Source organism: Priapulus caudatus, unplaced genomic scaffold, assembly GCF_000485595.1.
Source record: "Priapulus caudatus unplaced genomic scaffold, Priapulus_caudatus-5.0.1 Scaffold243, whole genome shotgun sequence".
Taxonomy (NCBI): domain Eukaryota; kingdom Metazoa; phylum Priapulida; class Priapulimorpha; order Priapulimorphida; family Priapulidae; genus Priapulus; species Priapulus caudatus.
Window position 1 is genome coordinate 222,505 of NW_014577304.1, and position 9,538 is coordinate 232,042.

General features: G+C 46.9%; 1 protein-coding gene across 1 annotated transcript; it reads right to left on the reverse strand.

The window, feature by feature from the left end:
• Positions 1–239: 239 nt before the first annotated feature.
• Positions 240–2,582, reverse strand: LOC106807925 (RNA 3'-terminal phosphate cyclase-like). Its single transcript, XM_014810439.1, has 4 exons — positions 2,492–2,582; positions 2,162–2,315; positions 1,901–2,011; positions 240–1,019 (listed from the first exon to the last, which is right to left on the reverse strand). The coding sequence occupies exons 1-4, from the start codon at positions 2,506–2,508 to the stop codon at positions 954–956; spliced, it is 348 nt and encodes a 115-aa protein (XP_014665925.1). The 5' UTR covers positions 2,509–2,582; the 3' UTR covers positions 240–953.
• Positions 2,583–9,538: the final 6,956 nt, after the last annotated feature.

A 9,538-nucleotide genomic window follows, 5' to 3' on the forward strand; every position in this document is an offset into this window, starting at 1 on the left:
GCCCTTTAAATTAACATACACAGCTCGCAGACTGCGAATTCCGACCCGGTATTTTCTTCATAATGTTTTAATAGCACTATTTTGCTACTGTATTTCACTCACTAGAGTTTATTTTGCCATAAGGTAGTATGATTATGCATGACACGAAGTATTTGCTAGTCTAGTACTGAAGAAATTAGCGTTTGGATGCGCATTGTGCGGCTTTAATTAATTAATTAATAAAAATTTGCACAGGGACAGAATTGAGCTGCCTTGGCGGAGGTCTGCGCTCTCCGAGTGCTCTAATTATTATTATTTTACTCATAAACATAAGCTTTAAATAACATACACAGCCTGGCAGACTGCGAATTCGGTTTTTTCTTCATAATGTTTTATAGCACTATTTTGTACTGTATTACTCAGTAATTTTATTTTTTAACTGCTCAACACTCCACGAAAAAGACTGTCTTCAGTACATGTATTTGTATTTGAATTACATGCAATAAAGATTTAATAATAATAATAATAAATAATATGAGGTTCCATAGTTTTACATATTGTTTGCATGCACGTTGCACGTTATTAGACAGACGGCCATTCTTTCTGTAGAAGCAACAAGCAGAACAATTGTCATATAGTGCCATCTGTTGACGACAAAAGAAACTGTTCAACCAACAGGCGGGACAAACCGGCAGCCTGTACTAATAATTAACGGTGGCACAAGCATGATGATTACAATGTATGTCAAAGCATCGACAAACGCAGTCATGTCGTAGAACCAAGCATTTCATATCAACCAGCCGTTCATACTGCAGCTAAAGCACAGCCACATCACATCAAGGGTTGGACGGGTAGTGTCTTTTCCACTTGACAACCTCACACAAATTTGTGACTGATACTAGGAAGATTGTGCATGGGCTGTCACACGCGAGCATCTTTCAAACAGCAGTAACAAGAGAGCAGCAAGCTTCGCTCTACAGTCCAACGCCCTCGCACTCCACGATATTTGTCTCTCCATCCTGGGTGATGTTAAACTTTACCTGGAATATTTCGCAAGCCGTTCTACACGTCAAGATAATGATTTTCCTCTATTTCCAGCTCGTAAAAGTTAAAAAGTTTCTAGTTAGAAACAGGTGGAAAGCTTTCTTTAGAATTCTACTCTCAAGTAACTGACTATTGGTCCACTGTTAAAAGGTTAAGTGGCCTCTTGAATTTAATCGCCATGCTCTAGAGTGCGAATATTGCATGTCACTAGTGATACATAGGCCATATTAGACTACTGGTACCAGCTTGCACTAAAAATTGGTATATAACGTTTCTAGACACATAATGTAAAAATAAGTATATGCACAAAAGCTTAAATAGGATTCCTCTTTGTAAGACGACCTGCTACAGCAGATTTAAATATTCGCATATTTAATAGCTAGAATGAGGGGGGGAACGGGGGGGGGGGGTACATTCCCACTTTCCCAGCAAAAAAACACCCCATATCCCAGTTCCCAGTAAAATAAAATCCCAATTCCCAGTTCCCAGGAAATTATGTAGACATGTTTCAGGAAATTCAGTAGTTTAGGTTTTCAAACACTACATAAATACTAATATTTACATACTATTATTTATCTGGGCATAATTAATAAAAATAAAAATAATAAATTAATAAATTAAATAAATATTAGTGCAGAAATTGAAATGCCGACGAATTGACACAATTTTCCCAGATCCCAGACAATTTTAGAGGGTCTTTCCCTGTTTCCCACGTCCCAATGGACTTCTGTTCCCGAATCACGGAAAATTTATCTGACATTTCCCAGTTCCCAGGTAATTAAAATGGCCAATCCCACGTCCCAAAAATACCCGTTCCTCCCCTCTAGAATATGTTACCAATGCCTCGCTTTTAATTTTCAACACAAAAATAACGTACCTTATCCTTGAGTAGCAGCTCAGTTACAAAGATGGCCGTTTTCGTGTGCAGCGTGATAGGTCCACTTCGTACCAATGATTTTCCCTTTGCCAACGCCATGAATATGATTAGCTGAATAATGTAAAGAATAACATGACACGTTGTTAAAAATCAGGGATAAACACAAACCACGATAAGAATAAATAGCATTTTAATTTATACATAACGACAAAATCGACCTTCGAGATATTATACTGGGATTTCTACAGCGACAGCACCCACCTGGTCTTGCAAATGTTCATCAACGCAGCCACCATGTTTCAGGTTGCTAAGCAACTGCTGAGCAGCCTCCTGGCCGACCTCGTGCGCTTCAACCCCTCGCTTGCCAAGAGCAGATCCTCCAAAGCGACATCCGGTCGTCGTCTCCGCGACGATACTATAACGACAAGAGAGCATGCAGAGTTAGGAACATAGCAATGCAGAGTGAGTCAAACAGCCACAGTACCTATATTAAGGAACTGTAGTGACAATCCGCATACACTGCTAATATAGAATTGTGAATGGTTGTTATATATGTACAAAAGTGATATATTAATTAAATGTGAGATTTACCTTAAATGCATACTCATCTGTTGTTGATTCTGGCCTTGTGGCTGAGATTTGCTGAGTATTTAAAAATAATATCTGTCATGCTTCTTCAGGCCTGAATCCTATGTGTACCATCAATCGGTATCGTCTCCCTCCCTACACACGCTACTGCAAAATTTCTGGTATCAGGACAAATACCCCCCGGACATTTACCCCCGGTCAATTACCCCCATATAGAGAGAGAGAGAGAGAGAGGAGTAGAGACGAGAAGAGAGATCGTCAGAGAGAGAGAGACCAGAGACACAGAGACAGTGAAGACCAAGCACAGAGAGAGAGAGAGAGAGGAGGAGGAGAGGAGCAGAGAGAGAGAGGAGAGAGAGGAGAGAGAGAGAGAGAGAGAGAGAGCAGAGAGAGAGAGGACGAGAGGAAAGAGATGAAGAGAGAGAGAGAGGCGAGAGAGAAGAGAGAGAGAAGAGAGAGAGAGAGAGACGACCGAGCAGAGCGAGAGTAAGGAGAGAGAGGGAGACCCGAGGTGCTTGGTTTATATCATAATGCTGACTGGCTCACTAAAGTTGGCTCATGCGATGCGCACAGGCAAGACTAGCCAAATTGATAAAGCACGGTATACCGCAGAATCACGATAGCACAGTACCACGCCATTGAAGCCATTACCATGCCCAGGCACTCAAAGGAGCTGCTTTGCGAATGACTCTGGAATCAAGTGAGTCTGAAAACCCTAATACAGAAATTTTGGTTCTAGCGGACAAATACCCGCCCCGGACTGAATCCCCCCGCCCGAGAAATTACCCCCGACACCCATTCCCCCCCCATTCCAGCCATTCACACGCGGCGCGGGACATATCTACCCCGCGCGACAACTTACTCCCGCGGACATTTACCCCCCCGGACAGGTTTACTGACCTCCGGACAATTACCACCCGCGGACCATTTACTCACCGGGACAGATTACCCCCGCCCGTACCTCCCGACAATTACCCCCATCCCGCCCATTCACATCACCCCACTGGACAATTTACCTCGCCCCCGGCCACAATTTACCTCAGCCCGACAATTCACCCCCCGGACATTTACCCTCCACCGAGGGCGAATAACCGCCCCGGACATTTATCCCCCGGACATTTACTCACTTGGTGGTTTATTAATTCATCTGTTGCACGCGTGATACCCGTCAGGGAGAAGAGGTCAGCCGAGGAGGAGGAAGAAGGTGGAGTAGGACGGAGGAGGAGTGGGGAGAAGTGGGGAGGAGCAGGGGGAGAAGCGTGGAGGAGGAGGCACGCATGGAGGACTGAGAGGTGAAGGAGGAGGGGGAGAACGTGGAGAAAGTGGCTGGAGGAGGAGGAGAGGGGAAGAAGGTGGAGGAGGGAGGAGGAAGTGGGCAGACAGTGGAGAGGCGAAGGACGGGGAAGAAGGCTGGGTGAGAGGCAGGCAGGAGGGAGAACGAGTGAGGAGGAGGCCAGGGAGGAGGAAGTGGAGAGAAGGTGGAGGGAGGAGGAGGAGGAGAAGGTGAGACGGAGGAGAGGAGAGGAGGTGGCAGGAGAGGAGGAGAACTGTAGGGTAGAAGGTGGTGAGAAGGAGGGCAGCGACCTGCAACCCTTACGACTTATTCGTATTCCCTCCTACGAATTTCCATGATGTCTTCTAACCGAAATGTACGATCTGACTGCGAAAAACTTCACCGTCGTTCTTTCTACATCCTGTGACATGAGCAATACTTCGGCGATTCCGCTGCGGTCGCCAAGCCATAGTTGGACTTTCACGCGTTCCCGGTTGTCTTCGGCTGTGACTAGAAGTTAGTCGCCATCAATTCCTGATGCGCGCATAACATACACCAAGAATGGCTGCCACCTTCCAAGAAACAGAACGCCTGTACTATTATTCATCGAATCACCAGCGTTGGCAGGTCTGCGCCGCAGGCCCCGGAGGAGACGGTAGAAGGCTGGAGCACGAGGAGGGAGCGCAGCAGAGGAAGCGAGCCGGAGGGTAGTCGACGGGCCAGGTGCGGTGGAGGAGGAGAGGCAAGCAAGGTGTGGACGGTACGGCCCAGGTATGCAAGCGGCACGGGTGGAGGCACGGAGGAGGACCCAGCTAGCGCCACACATAACGTTCCACACTTGCACTCAGGGCACAGGTCAGTATACCGCCGTTATTTGGTCGGTCACACCGAGCAACGACGGCAAGACCGCGTTCGCTCACGCAACCGGAGTTTACTTCGTCCAGGGCAGAACGTACGCAACCACGAACGTGTAGCCTCTCAGACACTTCTCACAAACACGTTATGCTAGTAAGCGTTCGTAAAAACGCGCCCGGTTTTAGGGTTCGACCGGTTTACAGTATTTCTTCCCCTGAGTAGTATTAATTTACCATCTGTCAATACGCACGTGGACGAACCAGCTGATCAGAAGGTGAGAGGTGGACGTATGCACCGGGAATCGACTGATGCAAGAGTGAGCTCTAATAGTAAAACCGGTATCTAAATATGGCAGGGTCATTTAAATTTTATTGTCGTATTTCTGTCAAATATTATCCACACGCTGCCTCACACGCGTTTGTTAGGGAAGAACGCGAATCACTGTCCATCTACATCGCGTCAACCAATGCAGTGTTATTGTTTGCGCCAGTAGGGCAGGAGACAACTGGGGACGAACAGCTGCAGTGTGGCAGTCAACATTATTATGAAAATTCAGAGAGGACGCTGGTGAAATGTCATAATACACGTTGTAGCAACGTATCCAAAGGAAAACGTACCACCCCGAACGCTTACCTCGCCACCTGTGACCCACAACGTTCAGTGTAGGAACGTTTTTTAAAACGTTATTAGGACAGGTTCCGCGATATCCAGCATACTGAGCCTCCATAATACCACACCATCATTTTTCTTCATAGTAAATCCTTGACATCCACTGTAATTTAGGGTGACCGAAGGAGCGTGATATCTAATGTAAACGGTAATAAGCGCCTTTAAGTAATTACGGACCCATGGTTCATTGTACAATGTTTAATTGCCAGTTGATTCCCTTCTGTCACGCATCGACCTGTGCAACGTTCGACCAGAAGGCCGGTCTTGCACAAGCAAACAAGGGAACGTACCGTCAAAATCACATTGTAGTAGAGGGCAGCACCGACCCATCAGACGATTGACTGGCTCCTATCAACATTGGATCAGTAAATAGATTACAAGAAATTCTCAACTCCGGCGATACATGGGTATCCACAAATGAATCTGAATCTACGCGTCGAGCTTTTCTGTTTTAATGAAATAACCGACATCTGCAACGGTGAGAGTCGACATTTATACAATAACTCGTGCTCAACAACATTATGTTACGAACAAATGTACAAACAGGCCCAGGTCTGATATTGCTCCCATACACGCGCATTTGTTTCACACACCACAGGACAGCTGCTCGTCTGGAAGAGCTTCGATTTGAAATTAGTAAACGCAATACATCCAGTGAGTGCTTCTCGAGGAAGATGCCCGTAAAGAAGCGCTATTATAAAGAGATAATCAACGATAAACGGTTGCCTTCCTGACAGCTATCACCTAACATGCTGCTGATCGTAAGTCATTACAGCTCATGATTTTTGGACATAATGGAAATCTATGCTACCTTAGGCCCTTCATAATTATAGTTACAGTATAAGTCCTTGTGAGTTTACATTCATTAGTTGCATACCTGACCTGTCACACTCGTGGTCTATTTCACACGTCCTGCACTATTGTCAATTCGACTGTTGCTTTCACAGCTTTCAATGTTGACACCCATTGTTAGGCTCATAATAACAAGTCTTACTAGTATATAGCTCTAGTACTATAGCCCGCTTACATTAACTGCCGCTGGTCTCGACATGGCTGACTCAATATGGCTAAGAATGAAGAAGGGGAGAAGGGAGAAGCTGGTGGAGAAGGAGGAGGGGGAGAAGCTGGTGGAGAAGGAGGAAGGGCGAAAGAGCAGAAGGTGTGGAAAGGAGGAAGGGAGAAGCTGGTGGAAAAGGAGGAAGGTGGTGGAGAAGGAAGAAGGTGGTGGAGGAGGGGAGAAGCTAGTGGAGAAGGAGGAGGGAGGACGGAGAAGGGTTCCGTAGAAGGAGGAGGGTGAGCAAGCTGGTCTGAGAAAGGGAGGAGGGCGAGAAACACCACGGTGGTGACGAAGGAGGGAGGAGGCGCAGGGGAGGAAGGTGGTGGATGGAGGGAGAAGCTCGGTGACGACGGCAGAGGATCATGAGAAGCTGATGGAGAAAGAGCAAAGGAAGAAGGGGGACGAAGGGAGCTGTCGAGGAAAGGGGAGAAGGAGAAGCTGTGGAGAAGGAGAGGGAGCGCTGGTAGGAGGAGGGAGAACGGAGAAGTCGTGGAGGAAGGAGGCAAGGGAGAAGCCTGGTTAGGACTGGGAGGGAGAAGGAGAAGATGGTGTAACCGAGGGGGAGAAGGAGAAGGTTGGTGAGGAGGAAGAAGGGAGGAAGTTTGGTGACCGAGAGAAGCTAGGGGAGAAGGAGGAAGGAAGCCGAACGGAGGGGAAGACGGGAGCTGTGGCCGGAGGAGGGGGAGAAGAGAGAAGCGGGATAAGGAAGAGGGAGAAGGGAGCTGTGAACGGAAGCAGGGAAGAAAGAGCAGTATAGTCGGAGGAGGGGGAGAGCTGGTGAGAAGCAGGAGAAGAGGAGAAGCGAGAAGAGTGTGGAGAACGGAGGAGGGGAGAAAACCTTGGTGGAGAAAGGAGGAGGGGAGAGACTGTGAGAAGGGAGGAGGGAGAAGCTGGGTGGGGACAAGGGAGGAAGATGGTGAAAAGAGGAAGGAGAAGTGGTGGAGAAAAGAGGAAGGGGAGGAGGGGAGAAGCTGGTAGAAGAAAGGAGGTGGAGAAGGAAAAGCGGTGGGAGAAGGAGAAAGCTCACGAACCAGCTCTCCCCCTTCCTTATCTCCCACCGAGCTTCTTCCCGCCTCCACACCTCTCCGTTCTCCACCTCTCTGACTTTCCTCCACCAGCTTCTCCACTCATGCTCTCCAACCACCTCTCTTCTCCCTTCCCCCCCTTCTCAACACCTCCTTCTCCCTCCTCCCCACCAGCTTCTCCCCTCCTCCTTCTCACACTAGCTTCTCCCCTACCTTCTCCACCACGTTCTCCTTCTCCCTTCCTCCTTCTCCACACCAGCCTTCTCCTTCTCCCTTCCGTCAAATTCCTACCGTCATAATTGAGGTCGGCCATCACGGCCTCGCCGTGTGTAAGTAGGCCATACTGAATCTGTCTCATCCACGACGCCCGAGCCCTGCGCTAACACAGTCAGCCATTCAGTAAAGGCCCTGTAATTGATTACCAACTCTTTTGGCAGATTTTTTGACAATTCAATGTGGAGTTTTGCTGTCGCGCCATCCGCGAAACGGGTGGTCACTGACCCTACATGTCCATAATCCCCCTGCTTGTTAGATTCCTCGGATCTGCCACTGAGGTGTATAATTGGAATGAGCAAGTGAGCACGATATGGCACCATACCAGGTGTTTCAGCAAAGTGTACTACTTGACCATTGAACATTACATGTTCTGGAAACTTCAAAACAAACCTACTGCCCCCGTAGCTCTGAGCCCGTATATAGCACGCGCGTACAGTTGCCGCTCGGAGACGGCCCAGCGGCAAGTGTAGGGCTAAAATATACGCTACTCAGAGCTAACTGCACGATGACAGGAGATACATACTACGACAAGCTTTCATTAGAGAAATGTTTAACACTATTCCGGTTTATTATTCTATAAGCTAGCGAAATTCAAGTTTTAACTATAGCGCAAGAGGACAGTGGAAAAATTAATTCCCACTCGTACAAGAGCAATATCGACGTGTCGAAAATTTTATGTCTTTAGTAAGCTCAAGCAATTGTACTCTTTCAGATGACATAATTTGGGACTGGGACATGGACTGGGCAACCAAGATGAGTGTGTTTCATACACAGGTAAAAGATAACCCTATTAACCTTATTTTTGTATACGATAACATTTGTGTATACCATCTATATGGCCAGGCATTGATTTGTTAAAAATTGTTTCGTTTGAACGAATGCCATCTTTTTTTTCAGCATGTAGAATTGCTATGGAAAAAGTCCTGACACATGCTAAGTTGGTGGCAGCAGAGGTCGAATTCGAACTCCTGATGAGAAGAGCGGCCATATTCGCTCATCGAACCCAGAGCAAAATCCGGCCAAGTCCCACAATTGTTGCGTTAAGCAATGAAACTGGCCTGACTAGTGGCTGCTCTTCATCAGTAGACAATTGCTTATGTATTTTGGCCTCGTTGAACTCCTGCAGATCTGTCCTACGATATTGGTGGCAAGCCCAATAGTCTTCAACCATTCAACCTTAATATATATACAATAACATTCAACCGTAAACGGGGCGCGCCGCCTCACTTACGGCGCGACCATACCGGTGGCACAGCCCGAACCCGGGAGGCATATTTAGTCACGAAACACGATTCGTATTAAATACATACACGCATATCTAATTTACCTTTATTGTATATAGTAATGTAAAATAAAAATTGGTCAACAGCTATTAATTGTTAAGGTCCTTGTTTTAATTTTTGAAGCTCTACCAGTTGCTGCAACATATTTGAAATAATATAATTAACTAGTTTTTATTAGCGCTTACAGATCGATTACATGTCCAATTAAATGAATGTTAAAATTCCCTAGATGTTCCGCCCATGAATAATGTACGTCCAATCATGTTTTTCCTGGCGCTTTGACACTTCAAAATTAACACATTTGAATCATTCATGTCGAACCGCTGTACACCGCATCGGTGCAGAAACCGTTACATTACACACGGTGTGGCAACGTTGCCAGGGAGTTCCACAAAATTAACGTTGACCCAACAACATTCACCACACAGAACGTTACCCACAAACCGGTTGTAGTCACAACGCTTGTGGCAACGTTCCCAGAGGGAGATCGCACAAAATTCTAACGTCTGCCACACGTTTGTACGCACAACGTTTTCACACGTAAGTCGAACGTGTGACAACAGTTCGCCACAAACGTTAACTTGTTAGACTGGGGAGGTGGAAGGAGGGCGG